Source organism: Zingiber officinale, chromosome 2A (genome assembly GCF_018446385.1).
Source record: "Zingiber officinale cultivar Zhangliang chromosome 2A, Zo_v1.1, whole genome shotgun sequence".
NCBI lineage: Eukaryota > Viridiplantae > Streptophyta > Magnoliopsida > Zingiberales > Zingiberaceae > Zingiber > Zingiber officinale.
Window position 1 is genome coordinate 82,036,669 of NC_055988.1, and position 18,496 is coordinate 82,055,164.

An 18,496-nucleotide genomic window follows, 5' to 3' on the forward strand; every position below is an offset into this window, starting at 1 on the left:
TACCTTCCATTTGAAATAGCTAATTATTTTACACAAGAAGATCTTACAGAATTAGAAACTTTTGACATACTGCATCATAAGCTAGACGAAGATTGGATGTTATATTTTGATGAGGACCATAATATTATAGCTAAAAAGAAAGACTACTTTTCCAACGTTGCTTTAATGAATCCTGCAGAATCTAGTGTTACCAATACACCACAACCTTTACAAGTACGATACCCAGAAAGTTCTATGAGAACTATGGATTATGGAGAAGGGCATCCTCCAAGAACACAAATTCATCCTTATACCAACAATAATCCTTTGTTAAGGACTATAGGGAAAAGAAGACCACCAGAAATTACATACTTTGAAAAGAATTCAGTCTTACTTAATATAGAAGAATGTGACGACCCACAAATGTATGACACTTATTTAGAACAATGGATAGTCTCTGTCAAAAGAGACTACCAGGCAAAACATGAATTAGATATAGAATCTGGTGAAGCCATGATAAGAGTAGGAGAAAATTATTTAGGTGATGTAGCTAGAGTAGCATGAGAATCTTATAAAACTATTCACCCTGAAGAAATAGCTAGGATTGCTTCACAAGATAATAATATATTTAATTTTTGTTATACTATCCACAGACTTTTTACAGCAAGAGACGCTAATACAGGATTAGATATTAGACAAAAAGAGGCTATGAGATATTTAGAACAATTACAACTTTTTAATTGGAATTGGATTAAACATTTTTACAATGACTTTCTTGCCTTAACAACAGTATCAGGAAATTACTGTAATCCGGAATTAGGAGAACGACTATTTAGTAAACTGACAGGGGAATTAGGAAAGGAAATACACAAGATCTGGACAGACATGAAAGTAGCTCCACAATATGACAATATAGGAATACGTATACAACACATAATTTCTGTATTAAAAGAAAAATATACTTATATCCATATTCAAAAACAACTTAAAAACCAGCAATATGGGTTTTGTAGTCAAATATATACCCCCCAACAGTATGGCTCAATGACACCTAAACAAAAAAACAAAAGCATTATCGAAATACTAAAGCAACTACACAACCTGCTAAAACTAAAAATGTCAGGCCAAGAAAAATATATTATGTTAGGAAAAGCAGAGAAAAGAAACCATATTTAAATAAAGAAAAACATGTCAGAGAAATATAAACCAAAGAAAACATATGCTAATACTATTACTTATTTTGCTTGTAATGAACCAGGACATTTGTCGTCTGCTTGCTCAAATAAGAAAAACTTATACACTAGAGAAGCTAAATTAGTTACCTGTACAAATTTAGATTTAGTAGAAATTCAATCAGATGTCTCAGACACATCTTCTATCTATTCTATTATTTCTGTAGAGGATATGGAAGAAATTCCCCCCTCTTCCGACTATAGCTTAGTAAATTCCTTTCTACAACACCCATACTATACAGACTTTGATTACAATTCAATAAACTTAGAACCAAAATTATGAAATGACTTTCCTTTCATGGATACCAACTTAATGCTCACACAACTAAATACAAACTTAGGTGACTCTAATTATACACATGATTGGAAATCAAAAACAGGAACAGATAATATACCCTGTTATTTATGTACGTAGTTATTATCCAGCTATTGATAAAGAGGTACTTGTATAACCTGCAAGAAACAGGCATGTAATTTGTGTCTTCAGAGTTATTTTAATGTTCTAATCTCAATAACACAACCCACTAAAAGTAGTACTAGAAATATCCTTTTAGAAACAAGAGTATCAACATTAGAAACCAGAATAAACCAACTAGAAACTCATGTGGATATAATAACAAACCAAATAGAAGAACTAATATCACAAGAGTCATTACCATCTAACAAAGGTAAAAGTTTACAAATAACAGACTCACCAAACACTGATATGGTTTTTATAAAAACCCCTAGTATTTGTAATACAAATAAAACTCTTGATGTTAGGGTAAAATGCTTAGTAAATATACATGGTCATGAATTTACATTACAAGCTTTCTTAAATAGTGGAGCCACTAATTCAACTATAGATGAGGCTACACTTCTGTCTATTTTACCTAAAAATTTGATTAAAACTTCATCACAACCTTTAATTAGTACACAATTTGATGGCCAGCAACTTACTAGTACCCAATTTGTCACAAACATACATATAAAATTTTATAATAACTGTGGTTCCTATAGTACTCCCCAAACTCTCTCCAAATTATGGGTTAAACCGTTACTACATCAGAATATCCACCTTATCCTAGGACTAAATTTTCTTATATCACCAGACAGGGCATTTTTACTTACAAAAGATTATGCTCTATTCTTCTCTAATCCAATAGTTGCACCTATTGTGTCAGACTACCCCTCGGTAGTTAAGCCTTTAACAGCTTCAATAGAAACCCGAACACAGTCTAAGGACAATACTTGCCAGTGTACTATAAAAGGGACATGTAAACAGATGTCATCCTGTGACCTTGCCTTTTCTGAATATCAGGAAAACTAGACTTACTTGGCTGGACAAGCCCTATAAATGATCTTTCCACCTGGAATATTCCTAATGATCTACTTCTCCCTAAACAATTGCTTCAAACTATTAACACCCATCAGCCAGATATAGACTCTCTTATATCTCGACTAGAAAAACTAGAGATTATTGGCGACAACCCAACCAAATACTGGGAAAGAGATAAAATTTATTGTAAATTAGCAATCATTAATCCTGACCTAACTATTAAGGCCCAAGACTTAAGATACACAAACTGGGAAACTGAAGAATGCAAAACACATATTCAACAATTACTACACTTAGGAGCCATTCAACGATCTACCTCTAGACATAGAAGCCCAGCTTTTATAGTAAATAAAGGAGCCGAACAAAAATGAGGTCAATCCCGAATGGTATTTAATTATAAAAGGCTAAATGATAACTGTCAGGAAGATGACTACAAAATACCAGATAAAGACCAACTCCTGAATAAAATACAACATTCTAAATGGTACTCAAAGTTCGATATGAAATCAGGTTTTTGGCAGGTATGGATGCACCCAGACTCAATAGAATGGACAATTTTTTCCTATCCTGAAGGCCACTTTGAGTGGCTTGTTATGCCTTTTGGTCTTAAAATAGCTCCTCAAATATTTCAACGAAAAATGGATGATATTTTTAGAAATGTTGCTCACTTCACCTGTGTCTACATAGACGATATCTTAGTTTTTTCCAAAACTAAACAAGAACACTATGCTCATTTACACACAATCTTCAATCTATTTGAAAAACATGGTTTGATTATTTCACGAAAGAAAATGAAACTAGCTGTTACACATGTAGAATTCTTAGGGGCTGAAATAGGCCAAGGACAAATCACTTTACAACCTCATATTTCAGCTAAGATTCTGGCCTTTCCAGACAAAATGGAAGATACTAAGACTTTAAGAGCTTTTCTAGGTCTTCTAAATTATGCAAGACCCTATCTAAAAGATATAGAAAAAATTAGTGGACCATTATACAATAAGACATCTTTGACAGGACAAAAATATTTTAACCAACAAGATATTGCTTTAGTTCAGCAAATCAAACAACTGGTTAAAACCATCCCTAAGTTAACTTTACCTCTTGACTCAAATTATTTAATTATTGAAACAGATGGTTGTGAGACTGGTTGGGGTGTTATCTTATATCGCAAAACTTCCAAATAAGAACCTAAATCAACAGAAGCTTTATGTCATTATGCCTCTAGAAAATACCATGAAAAAGGACACTTAACATCATTAGATTATGAAATTTTAGCTGTTATTTACTGCTTAGAAGCTTTTAGATTATTTATTTGTAACAAACCAGAAATCCTTATTAGAACAGACTGTGAAGCCATAGTCAAATATGGTCAACAAATTAAAACAGTCAAAAAAGACCTTAGTACAAAGCGTTGGTTAAAATTTACAGATACCATAATCAATAAAGGACTTAAGATACAATGAGAACATATTAAAGGGGTTAATAATTCTTTAGCAGATACATTATCAAGGTTGTTACATTAATATTTTTAGTCCTTACAGGATGGACAGACCAAAGAAAGTTCGTACTTTTCCACCAAAACCATGCGTTTTGGCACTCAAGATTTACAACTTTTCACACAACCAGAAGATCATTTTCATTTTGTTGGCAGAGACAGACTAGACCACATCCAAAATTGTCTTATTGACAATATTTGGCATATCCCTACACTTCCAGGAAGCTCTGGACATAAAATCGCAGTAATAAATGCTCTTTCCAACTACTTTCTTACCACTATCCAGAAACCAGCAGGAAAAAAATTTTCCTGTTACGTGGTCTTTTCAGGACCCCAGGCAAGGGTATACTCTACATGGGAAGAAACCAATTTAGCAATTCAAAACCTAGAACATCCATACTTTAAAGGCTACTATTCACTTGATAAGGCTTTTACAGCAGTCAAAGCCCATCTAGGGCCACATTTCTTTGTGAGTACAACTCTGCAAACAACACCAATACAAGCTACTAGCCCTGATACAAATACTTTTACTTATACTCAAGTTGTGCAACATACTCCTGAGAATAGCCTGGCAGAACCATCAACAGAACACGCCAATACTCCTATCAGACCAGAGTACCTAACTTTGGCTCAACTTAAAGAACAAAATAAGACTACAGCTTTACAAAGATCATCTGAGATGCGTCTGGCAGGTTTCCCAAATACTATTCCTGAGGATATTCATACTTATGTTCGCAGTCTGGCTGAAAAATCTACTTTACAAACGTTTATAGAATTATGTGAAGCCCTAAAAGATTTTCACAAAACACCTCATGAAGGAATGACTATTGTATATGAAGCTGAGTTCAACCCAAAACTTAAATGCCAGAAGAAAGGACCACCTTGCATAGAATCAGATAAATATGGATGTCAATGTCAGTTTCTCTATGCTTTCAGAAGAGCTAATATGGATTACGAATCCTACATTACTACGGCTTACAAAGGGAGACAAATTACCCCTTTTACTCTTCTTGACTACGACCTCTTACATAAATTATGGATTCATGACCCAGATTCAGTTAAAGATTTCCCAAAGAAATTTGGTACTGTTATTTCTACTGCTTTGGAAGAAGAAGAAACGTTTGTAGTATGCACATTTGATAGTACACCTCCAGAATGGTTGGATCTCAAGATAGAGTCAGCTCGACATTTAGTAAAAATTGACGTAAATGAAGTTGGCGGTTACCAAGCCGAGTTACATGACTATCCTATAGACCCAGACTGTGATTGGGAAGCTCCTCCCTCCTTTTCAGACCAACTCAAACACTGGAGAGCTTTAGTCCAAGGGACGCATTGGGGCTGGGACAGACTTGAAGATCCTGATACCTATCTCTTGGTTGGCGAATCATTCACTGAAAAAATTTATTGGTAAAAAGATATAGGTACCAGATTTTTCCCTTTTCACTTTACTACACAGCATACTACCCTGTTTCAACATTACCAGAAGAAGACAGAGAGAATGAGTAACAAGAGGTTAGCAAGTTCTGCCCTTTCAGCTAGAGCCTATTGAGCTGCCTTAGCCAGACACAGAGCACCAAATCAAGCTTCCAGCTCACAAGCACCATCTTTAGACTCAACCGGAGAAGACAACATTGATAATATGATGGGCAGCTAAGAATGACAGCCACCATACTCAACAGCGCCACCACTACTCAACAGTTATATGATGGACAGCTAAGATTGACAACCACCGTACTCAATAGTGCTACCACTACTCAACAGTGCCACCACTACTCAACAGTGCCACCACTCACCAATGTCTCCACTAAAACCAATACTACTTTCCACCTGTCTCTTTTGCAGATGCCTTCCTTTCACCCTAAACAACACCTTCCTTCCACCTGTCTTACTTTCCAAGATGCTTTCCTTCCCTCCTAAGCAAATGTTTCCTTCCTCCCAAAGACATCTCTCCACTCTTGCCTATAAAAGGTCATCTTCCTCTGCCTCCCAAGGCATCCCCCCAAGCACAATCTTCTCTCACTCTTTACCTCCTCAAGCTCTTGCAACTCCCTTTCCAGCACTCTTTCAAAACCCTTCTTTTCTCCCTGTAAGTATGTAAAATATGTCAATTTCAGTATGTAATGTCTTTTAAAAATTTCGATCTCAGTATGTAAAAACTATGTAATTATTAGTTTGCTGAGTGTAATCTCCTGTAAAATTTCTTCACTACATAAATCTATACTTGTTTTATAATGAATTGAGTTCTGTCTTGGTTCTTTTCCTCAGTCTTTATCTTAGTAACCAACAGGTGAACAGTAACTGTATCAGGAATAACCAAAATCATATAAGACCTGTGCTGGCTAAGTAAGAAGGATATAGACCCAAAGTCTTACGCATAAGCGGGGGCACTGATTGAAGGTGAGATCCTGAACAAGTGAAGCTCACTGGAAAATAAATAAGAAAAGAAAGCAGAGTAAAAAAAAAAGAAGTTAAAATTACAATATCATTATATTTACATGCAACATTATATTACTATAGTGATCCACTTAATTTTTTTAACTCACTACTACTATATTTTTTTTTACTGTCTACTATCTATTTACTTTTGTTATTACATCATATAATATATATATATATATATATATACACCTTATTTTCCTTAAACGCAACCAATGCAAATATGTTCCAACTTTATACTTTTGTGCTTTATAATTTTTTTAATGAAGTAATAAATTCATTATTTTATCATTGCACTGACTTTGTGTCAATACAATAATTTTAATTAAAACAATTATATGGATTTACATCGATTAAAATAGAAAAAAACATAAAATGACTTAAAGAAGTTCTCATAAGCTCAGTAGAGTAGTATTGTATTGCTTGAAATTTTTGGTCAGTACTAGCTCACGTAACAATTTTAATCAAAATATAAATCTAAAAAATTCATCTCAGAACATACACGATGGAGATACTTAATACATGTAATAAGAAGGATGAACAAATCGACTTGTGATAACTTGTTATTTTCTACTTCAAATTCGGTCAAGCGATCGTGGCATCTGATAACGAATTATGTATAACAGCTGCAACAACAAAAGGGGCCTCACCCTCCTTGATCAGAAGTTCATCAAGATTGTCTCCTTCGATACACCATCAGCCACAAGTTGCGATGTAACATCCTATCACATGCAAGAAACATCATCCATATGCACAGCTCCGATCTTAGTTTTGTATCGAAAACTAAAATAAGTTTTGGCATTCACAAAGGAGTTTTTGTTTCAAAGATCATATCCCCGTCGTATATCATAGCATCAATAATCGACAAAGTCTACACAAATCTAGCAATGGCATCTGTTTCGCTTTGATCCTAGTACACATAGAGAGTATAAAAACATGTAGATTGATTCGAAGAATAAAGATATAAATACATTCGTTTCTTTTCTAATAACTTGAGCTTTTAACACGAGTGGTTACTCGATCATTTTCGAAATCTGCCTACAATAATAATATTATCATCATTTCTATGTGTCATGGTTGGTCCAGTCAAATGAATATCTCGAGGAATACAAAGGATATAAGTATATAGACAACTCCATTTTTGAACTCCTCGAGTTTTGAAAAAAGAAATTAGCTAATCGACTTTGACAGATCTAGTTATAAATCAAAATCCCCCGAGCATCTATTCAAGCAATTCAAAATGGACAGCAGAGGCTGTTGTTCCTATGGAATAAAATGCAAGAAATTAAGCGACTTCAGGATCAACAGTCCCAACTATTTGGTGCCACCGACGAGGAAGCAAACAGCCACTTTAGGCCCTATTGAGGCCAAGCAGCTACATTAGACAGGTAGAGAACATGTACTTATCGACATTTGTGTTTCACAAAGTTTATGATGATCCAACAATTGAAATGATTGAGGAAACCAAGCAGCTACCAACTGATTGGTGCCAACATTACGAATAGAAACTATAAAATTCAAGGTACGGGCACAGCTAGAAATCAATCGAGCAAATTCCAAAACTACGGGATGAGCAGATTAAAATTGCATGGGCTCGAACAATTTCTTAAGATAACTTACAAATGGCTGCAATAATGTCTGCGAGAAAACATACCTCAGCCATTTGTTTGTGCCCACAAAGCACAGCACCAATTGATGAAGGATTTAGTATATCTTTAGCTCTTGAAAAAGCCGCCTGCAATGTCGTGAAAACATATTTGACGGAAAGTAGAGTTTATAAAGAAAAAAAAATAATTGATTAGAAGAGTTACCTGTACATATCCTCTTTCGCCACTCCATCTTTCATCGGGTTGCGACAAAACAGGTATTATTTTGATTCCAGTTGATTCCCAATCCTCGAACCTCTCCTAAACAGAATCGTATTCAATTCCTTCAATAAGTTTAACGATATTAAGATCTATAATCATGGTTGAATGATGGACTCATATCTGAGACCTGATATGCCATTCTCTTAAGGTTTCTAGCTCCATAGTAAAGTCTCACATCTTGTCTTTCAGTGGCACCAAAACCTGACTCGATGAGTGAACGAATGGGACTGTCACGGCCATTCAAATATGATAAAGACATTAACAAACAATACAAACTCGCCAACAACTAATTTAAAAATGTAGTATAGTAGAGAATTTGTGCCTAGGTATGAAAGTAACAAACATCAACTATATGGATCTCATCAGGCCGTCAATGATCATACCTAAGTATTAAGTAAAGAACATCAACTACTTCAGTACAATAGATATTTGAGTCAGCTTGATGGATCTCATGAGGCCATTGAGCCATATGCAGTGCAATATACAACTCAAATTAGTTCAATTTCGGTAGCATTTGCCACTGCTATACAACATCAACAACCTCTTTATCCCACTAAGTACAGTCCACTATATGGATCTTCCTATGTCATTGGACTTGATCCCATATTATATCCTCATCTATATTTAAATGAATTTTATTTTGCTTTATCGTTGCTAACCAACTCTTTCATTGGTCACCCTCTTCCTCGATCAATCGCATATAGCCTAATGGAGCATTTGCTGTTTTGCCACTACTATATATTCACTAAAACAGTTTTTTAAAAAAATGATTGAAGTGCAGAGAAAAAGACCGTACGGGAAAATACAAATACACATAAATTTTTCATCCTATTTCAATCAAATTACAAAGAAGGAGAGTCTTAGCGCAAATTGCGAAAACATCCTCTTACAAAATGCAAGATAACGCTGCATATAATAGACTCAATGTGATCCGACTCTTCTACCAGATCCACACTAACATAAACTTCGTGCACCGGGCAACCCTTTTAGCCGACTCCATCTAATGGGATAAGACTTATGGTTGATTTCAATCAAATTGCACGGTGTGAAAGGGAAAATACTAATACGACCAAAGAAAAAGAAACTCTTTTATGCGAAAGAAATATGTACAGCCAAAGGATTTTCAAGCAAAAAAGTTGGCATCTTGAGGAAAGTTCCAAAGTAAAAGGAACTTATACATGGAAACAAGAGCAGAACCCTACCTGATTCCAGATCCGGTGGCGAATATGAGGACGGTGGGGAAGGCATCGGGAGGCGAGATGCGGCCTACCGGAAATCCCTTGCCCATAACCACACTCAGCTCGACGACGTCCCCTCGCCCAAGCCCGCACAGAAGGTCGACGGTGGAGCCGGGGAACCTCTTGACGAGAAATTGGAACTCGCCGCGGGAGGAGGCGAAGGATGGCGGGGAGGCGATGGCGAGAAAGGCGGGCTTTTCGGCCTCAGGGACGCGGAGCTGGAGGTACTGGCCCGGGGCGGTGAAAGATGCGGCGAGATCGGGAGCCTCTGAGACGTCCACGGCGACGTGGAACAGGGAGGCGTCCGCGTCCGCGGGGGCGACGAGGCTGAGGGGCGCCTGCGTCCAGGTCGCAGCGTCCTGTCTGACGGCGGCGGCAACGACGGCAGTGAGGGCGCGGCGGGCGAGGCCGAGGGAGGGGGGGAGACAGCTTCTCCGGAAGCGGGTCAGGAGAGACATGGGCTGACGGAGGAGAGGAGGCGACGGAGAACAAGTCGCGAGCGAAGTGGCCATTTTTAGGGATTATAGAGTTGTCTTCGCCGCCGGCCGAGAGATTTGGAGTGCAGGTGGAAAACTTCGAGAAACTTTCTCCTTTTAGATTTTTTTCCCCTTTTCTAGAAAGAAATATTTTTTTGAGACTTCGATAAAGATATATTTTTTTCGGTGGCCATTATTTTTTCTAATATTTTTTTATAATCTTATTATCTGAATAATAAATAATAACATTTAGAAAAAAAATATATTTGATTATTAAAATCTTTTTATTATAATTTCGTCAATATACAAAAAATATTATTTCTAGAAAAATTATTATAACACTATGTTATTTGGAAGTTTCTTATTTGTGTTATACTCATTTTTATTTCTATTAATAATTATATGATTTGGCAAGGCTAAATTTTTAGCCAAATCTTTATAAGTTTTGAAAAAATCCACTGCTCTCCATTTATACTATGAAATTTAGATCTAACATCAAAGATATATTAATTTTAATTTAAAATGATTAAACATTTTAAAGTCCACCAATACGTTTAGATAAAATTAGCTAAACGGGCCTAGAAATCTTATGAATTTATTGGTTGGGTTGTTTAGTGAGTAAATTATTTTTAGACCTTTAAATAAATTTGTGATAATTTTATCAAACTAATTGATTGAAGTCTGAAATAGATTTAACGGAGCTATAAATTAAAATTTACTTGAGCTAAAGGGCTAACAAAATTTTAAGTAGAAATAAAAGAAAAATCCTGATTTGATTAGGGTTGCGAATGAGCCAAGTAACTCATGAGCTGTTTGAGATCAGCCTAGTCAAAACTCTACTCGAATTTGAAGTCAACTGAACTCAAGCCAGCTCGATTAAAAATCAAGCCGAGTTGAAGTCTAATTATTATTGACTAAGTGATTTATCGAGCCAAACGAGCTGATAATATATATATTTGTATATATTTTATAGTATATAATATATACTATATTAATTTATTTATTTAAAAAATAAATCAAGCTAATATCGAGCTTGAGCTTGAGAATGAGCTCAACTCTAGAGGAGCTCGAGCTTGGAGCACACTAAATCGAGTCGAGATCTTAGATTTGATAATCATTAGAATGTCCTTTCAATCATTGTAGAATTGCCACCTAAGGGGTGGGCTCCTGAGTTAAAGCCCGGGTGCTCTTATACTAGCCCTGTCTTGCTCCTATGAGGTGGCTTTTGATTTTTTTCTTAAAAATTGAAATTGGAATGAGAATCATAGTATTATAGAATAGGAATGAGTATAAATATGAATATCATTTTTAAAAATAATGTTTGGTTAGTTTAATATTTTCTATTAGAATAAATTATTTTTTTATCTTTAGAGTAAAATATAAAATAAAATAAGAAAAAAAATTAGATGTGAAAAAAAGTTGAATGTGGAAAAAAATAAGATGAAAAAGAAAATATGAAGAGAAAGAAAATGTGATGAAAAAAAATCCAAACTCCTATCAAATGCCACCTTAATAGCATAAATTGATAATAATAATTTCTTGAAACTTACATAGGTTTGTAAAAAACTTAGAGACGAATGCATGTAAATTCATGTGATTAATTTTTGATAAGAAGGAGAACTTAAAATATGCTATATATTTTTGTGACAAAATTAGGGTTTACGGGCTAAACCCGTTCTTACTTTTTCATCTCGTCGCTAGCGATTGCGTGATCCCTCCTCCTCGAGAGCAACCCGATCTCTCACTTACCACTCGACCCCCAGTCATCTCTCCCGTCCAACTTAATCGTGATTTATTTCTTCTGGACATCTATGGGTTGGACCCAGGAGGCCGCTAAGGTGACCGTTCCACTTTTTGCATCGATCTCTCACTTTGTACGGTTTCGGGCGGTTCTCCTGTGTCCGATCTCGTCGCCCTTACATCTGATCCGCAGACGATGATGGTGAAGAAGCAAAAGCGCCATCGCAAAGTGGTGCGCTTCTACTCCGCGTGCTTCGGTTTCCGAGAGTCTTATGGTTCTATGTGATGGCACCTTCATCCATCACCTCCTTCTCCACCGCCTCATCCCTATCAATGATGCTCTTGCTCGTCTTCTTGGAACTCGCATTATCCCCTTCACTACTAGGTTCGAGATGAGTTCCCTCTTTTTTATATTTCTCCTTTTTGTCCTTCCTGGCAAAAAAACACAACTTTGTTCATGTACATATATTTGGTTAATTCGAGCAGGCATTGTCCCAACCTTTCACATTGGGATGATGGGACCCACACTTAAGTAGTGGGTCCCACCACCTCATTGTGAGAAGTTAGGGCAGTACCTGTATAGATAGGGTGAAATTTACCCATATATTTTCTCTTGCAGATGCATTATTGGAGAGCTAAGAAGCCTCGGTGAATCCCATCGTGAAGCCCTCGAGGCTGCTCAGCAGCTCATGATAGCTAGGTTTGCCCTTTTGATATTCTTGCAAACATACTACATTAATAGAATAGGTTTCTTGTCTTTTGAGAATTCTACATATTGTGGTATCAGGTGCGACCATGAGAAGAGGATTAATGCCATGGACTGTATCGAGTCGGTTGTTGGAGAGGTGAACTCTGAGCATTTCTTTGTTGCCACTCAAGATGCAGATATGAGGAAAAAATTCCAGAAGGTGGTTCTGTATCTCCTTTTGCCACTTATTTAAGAACTTGCATAATGATTTTTGGACCTATGAAGTTACATGATGATGATAATTGATAGATTTCTTTGTTCTACGTTGATGCTAAAGAACACACTGATTAATATAAGGGTTGAACACCTGGATAAAAGTTGTCATATCCAGCTTGACTTGTAAATTGTAATTCATATTATTATGACTAGTTTGCGTTTTGATGAAGCTTAGAAAACTAATTTTGAGGTCCGAAACATGTTTTTAAAAGGCAGCCTAAAGCACAAAGCTTCTGCCAATGCGGGGTCTCACGGAAGGGTCTATTGTATGCAGGATAATTGCAAGAGGCTGTTTTTGAGATTCGAACTTGTGGGCAGCAATTTTACCGTTGCGTCAAGGCTCCCCTTCTTGAAAACATGCTTTTCTATGATTAAACTTTATTTCCATGTGAAGGCGCATCCTTTGTATATGAGTTTGTACAAGGTTCTTATATACAACTTCCAGACAAGCTTGACAAGAGAATAAATTTAAGCTTGCTAATATACTCAAAGTTGACCATGCTAACCCAGGCTTGTTAGAAGATCACTTCTATTCACCTCTACAGAGGTACATTCCATTAATTATAATTGTCTGCAATTGTCATATTAGTTCCTTTATACTATGAGATAGTGTCATTATTTTTTTTTAAAAAAAATGATTCTTCAAGTAAGATTTCCAATTATTCTGCTAATTGTTCATTTTAATATCTTTTTGCTTTACTGCTGGCATACAGATTCCTGGAGTTCCTGTGATGTATGGTCTTAGAAACTCTTTGTTCATTGAGCAACCTTCTTCTATGCAAAAACAATTTGTCAAATCTAGTGAGGAAAGGCGTCTGCATTTGCCTGAATCAGAAGATCTGAAAGTGCGTGATTTGAATCCCAGGGATAAAATATCAAACAATCCTGACCATGGTGATGCAGATGAAACACTCCTCAGAACTGCTAGTGATAAAAGAAATATGCTAGGCGTGTCACGGACTAGTCAATTAAAACGAAAGCGAGCAAAGGTTAGCTTTCTTATCATAAATGTTCTCATGAAACCAGTATCTAGGCAATTTTATCAGATGTTATTTCCATCCAGCAAATGAGAATAGTGCAGTTTCTCTTTGTTTGATAAAATTTCAATCAGGTTCCATGAGAACTCCCAATCTAAGAATAAGGTAGATGTTAACATTATTTTAGTAAATGGCCAAGCTACTTACAGGTGCCTATTTGTGCATGCTTGGTTACTGCTGTTAATGATAAATAAAGTTGATCGTTTCAAGAAGTGTATTGATGCTAATGTAACTAGATAGATTGAACTGGCTTTGTGGAATTGTCATTTACTTGTAACTGCAACTAATTTAATGGCTGTTTATATGGCAGGATTGGCTATAGGATGAGCAAAGTGGCAATTCCATTTTTTGTATTCCTTGTATGAATCTACGAGAAATGTTATTCATTTGTTAATATTATGTAACATATTCTAAATGTAAACAATTTGAAGTTGTTAAGATATGCCCTTTCAAATGCACTATAGTTCCTTACTCACCTAGAAGAGCTATATATCAAGATAAGAATCTCGATTGCCTTTATTTGCAAATGAGGAGTGTACTCAATCCGAACTTTGACCATGAATGGGATATCAAATAAAATTAATTGCTAATTCCAATAGAACAATCAAATTTATTCAAAAATGATTATTCTAAAGGAAAGATGACTATAAAACATCACATGACACTTAAAATTTTGATTATATGATTATTTTTTTTTTGAACTTTTTCTCACTAATTTTATCATATTTAGGCTTCTTTATACAACTAATCATGTGGTTGTACTAATTATTTTCAACAGGGCCCAAATCCACTCTCATGTAAGAAGAAAAACAAAACAATGATGCTTCTTTTGCGAAGAATCAGGTGAATATGGAGATACCTTTCTTTCATCTTTGTAACTCTTCAATTTTATCTTCTTTCTTCGCCGTTTCGGACTTATCTTTTTTGAGTAGGTTGGTAAACATAAGTAATAGCTCTTAGATAGAGAAATAATTTTTTTTCTCTATGCTTGATAGTATACTTGAAGTTGCAAAAACCTAAAATAGTGAAGTGTAAGTTATTCCTTTGTATCTTTCTCGTTTCGACCCAATAAGAACTATGATATCACCCCAAACATGCCTTTGGGGTCCCCCTGTGTCTAACATAGATTATATTCAATAAGTGGAATGCATTATCTGTCAGCTCTCCTGTTGAACAACAAGAGTTGGAGAAGCAGTCTCTTCTACGAAAACACTTAGGCTATCAGAATCTGGTAGCTGGAAGTTGCATGTGGTAAACATCACAGTGATAAGAAATAATTGAATGATTGCATCACAATATCCTAGTTTAACTTATTACCTATAAGGTGTAATCCAATGCTGAATTAGACCTTTTATTTCCTCTTTTTTACTTAGTAAATTAAATGTTCTTCAACTTAGAGTGTCTCAAAGCTAAACATGGGATAAATATGGGGGTTTTATGATTCTACACTGTCAAATGATTTGCAAATCAGCTTATCTTGCGAAAAATGACAAGAAAATGCTATAAGTTGATTAGCAACTCAATTTGGTATAAGATTTACAGGTGAAAACATACATTTTAGGATAACTAGAGACATGAAATGATCAATCTGTGGTGCACTAAACATTGAATCAATTTTTTATTTGCACAGAGTGAATTGATTTGCAAATCAACTAGCACTGTGGAAAATGACTGATATTGACACTAGAGGTGCAGCAAGGTAGCTAGATTTTGGTCAAAAATATGTTTTTGATATTTAAAAGCCTAAAATGTTCAACTTGGGAGCATTTTTGGGAGGATGGTAGCAGTTGATCCACCATTTCACTGTGACTGTTCTAATTACTATTTGTATGGATGCATTTACATGCACAATTTATGCAGTTGATCCAGAGTTTAAATTATTTTTTCTGCCATTCCTGCAGAATGGTGGCAATTCTGTTGGTGCTACGAAGAATAAAAGAACCAGAAAAAGAAAGAGAACTAAAGAGACAAACAATGTAGATGCATCTTGAAGCTAAATTACGGCTGAAACAAAATAGTTTCTGGCCATGAGGAAGAATAATAGAAGCGGAGAGCAACTGGACTTCACTCATAGCTGCTGCCTAAACTACAGTTTCGAGTCTCCCATCTATCTCACTTATTTACTAATATGGTATTCCCCTTGGCGATTCAGAACTCTGTTTGCCTGTTCTTCTCCGTGCTACTAGAAAGCGTTCATATTCATATTCGTGGAAGCTCATTAGCTCAGTTTTTGAGTTAGTAAAATATTTTGTTTCTCAATTGCTTTCTTGAACTTTTCTGGACTTCATGTTTAGTGTTAGATATGACTAATGCTTAAATGAGCGAACTTCTTTCAAGTTTATTTTTATGGTTTGTCGCCATGTCCTCTGTGAGAAGAGATTGATTAGCGATATCTGTTGAAACCAAAGGAAGGAGTACATGGCTAAAGCATACCGCACGGTGAGAAAGTGAATGGGAGAGAGATGTCAGGGGAGGTATAGTAATCTGCAGTCTGTTTGTGCTTCAATGGAAGTGGGGGTGAAGTTCTTTTGCTTATCACGTAACATAGTGCAACATGATCGCTATGGGAATTCGGCATGGTGGGAACAAGTAAGCTGTGTAGGGAGAAAGACATTGAGGTTTCAAATCTCATGGAAGAGTATGGATCGAGAGGGAAGGTATTAGAAAAGCACAAAACAGGTATGAATATTGAATCTTGCAATATCTTGTATGGAGTTTTACATGCTTGTGTATAAATTAAAATTTTAGTTGTTTTACACAATTGTTAAAATTTTAGTAGAGTCTATTAAATCTTCTTTGCTTAACAACTTTGTGGGCTTAATAATCAGTTATCATAACTTAACAAGTATAATAAAATTTATACATTAGCAAGAGTTGGAAGGTACAAGTAAATTTAATCAAAGAATAAAATATAATAAAGAGTCTTTATCAGATTTCTTTTTAATAATGAATAATAGATATTTATTTTTTAAGAAAAGTAGCCCATTGGAAAGTGATTTGTTCAGGCATTTGCAGCCTTCTCAATTGATTCTGCATCGGCTTCGGAATTTTCAGCAGCTGCCTTGGCTTTCTTTGCTTGGTAGTCTTCCACAGCAGCTTTGATTGCGTCCTCTGCCAACAAGCTGCACTGAAACTTCACCGGGGGAAGAAAAAGGTACTTGGCAATTTCTCTATAAACCATCAGCAGAAGAATTGTATGATTGTGAAAATACTAGATGAATAGAAGCAAGGGAACACAAAAAAAAATTCAATGGATGATAACTAATTAAAAAGACATTCCGATGCATCAAATTTTTACTAATCTGAAATGGTTTATTGTGTTGGAGCAGCGGGGCCGGTAAGAGGGGGTGAATTATATGCTTAAAAGAAAACAACACAAAATAACCATTCTTGTTCTTTCAACTCAGATTAGTAGCAACAATAATAATAAATTAAATTAACAACTAAAAAAATCAAACATGAGATTTACTTGGTTACAATTTAGGTGGTTGTTAATTCAAGGACAATGAAAGCACTAAAAGATCTCTTTCGTGTAGGCGGAGAAATCTCTTACAATCGTTAAACGTTCAGATAGTTGCTAAGAAAAAATACAGGAGTTGTTATCTATTTCCTACGTCCAGAGGTCTTTTTATAGCCCCTAGGAAACTTTATCCCAGGCTAGAAGGTGCCTCCAACACATTAGAAGGCACCTCCAGCGAGATGCCAAAAGGTAAAGCTTTATCCTTTGGCAACATCTACTTTCTGCTGGTCGAAGGCGCCTTCTAACCTATGGAAGACGCGTTCGCACTGTTCATTGAAGGCGTCTTCCACATAGAGGTGAGGAGGCGCCTTCAATTACCTTTGAAGGCGCCTCTAGCAGTACTTGCAGTCATCTTTTGCTCTTCTACTGTTCCGATTGCCTAAGTGATTTTGATCAACCAGACTAGGGTTCACCCGAACCCATTTGCAAACTTCGTTACAAAGCAAAAAATAATCCCTCATCTTTAATTTATACTTATTTCTCCTCCTTCGATCACATTAAACATTAGAAAAAAAACTTCGGCGTCCATAACAAAAATACTAAATGGTAACTATTTTGTAGAATTAACGGTCACGAATTTAATTTTTAAAATTAAACCTCGATTTTGAAGAAAATTATTTTAATAATTGTTTATCAGATTCAAAAATTCCTGAAAATTTTTGTCAACCTCAATAAGACAAGACGAGATCAGATAAGTATAAAAATTTAAGAAAGAAATACATCGTATTTGATAAGAAATAAATCTATTTCAGTATAAAGATTTAATTTCAAAAATGATTCTTTAAAACACATATTTTTAATTCTAAAAATTCTATTAATTTTTCTGGATGTGTCCAACACATTGTATAATGGCATAAAAATAGAATTTTCAAAATTTCTATTTTCTTGAATTTTTAATATTAAAAATATAATTTTTACAAAGTAATTAGTAATAATTCAGATAACATTCAAAAAATTTTGAAACTTTTTGTAAAAATAGAGTATATCATATTGGTTCATCACAGAAAGATAAAAGATTTAGAAAAATAGGTCATTTATTTTTAATATTCAAAATATCATTTTGGTTAATAAAATCATAGAAAATAATTCAACGGCTAACAAATTTTGAAAATATTTTCATAGTAATAAAAAAACATAATTAAACTGAAAAAATTGAGATTTTTCTCCCGATAGAAAATGAAAACATTTTTCTT

General features: G+C 35.2%; 1 protein-coding gene and 1 pseudogene across 1 annotated transcript; one reads left to right on the forward strand and one right to left on the reverse strand.

Moving 5' to 3' along the window:
* Window positions 1-6,849: 6,849 nt before the first annotated feature.
* Window positions 6,850-10,175, reverse strand: LOC122041343 (fruit protein pKIWI502-like). Its single transcript, XM_042600990.1, has 5 exons — window positions 9,531-10,175; window positions 8,456-8,555; window positions 8,272-8,367; window positions 8,115-8,195; window positions 6,850-7,182 (listed from the first exon to the last, which is right to left on the reverse strand). The coding sequence occupies exons 1-5, from the start codon at window positions 10,076-10,078 to the stop codon at window positions 7,120-7,122; spliced, it is 888 nt and encodes a 295-aa protein (XP_042456924.1). The 5' UTR covers window positions 10,079-10,175; the 3' UTR covers window positions 6,850-7,119.
* Window positions 10,176-11,978: 1,803 nt separating this feature from the next.
* LOC122041344 lies at window positions 11,979-15,824 on the forward strand (annotated as a pseudogene).
* Window positions 15,825-18,496: the final 2,672 nt, after the last annotated feature.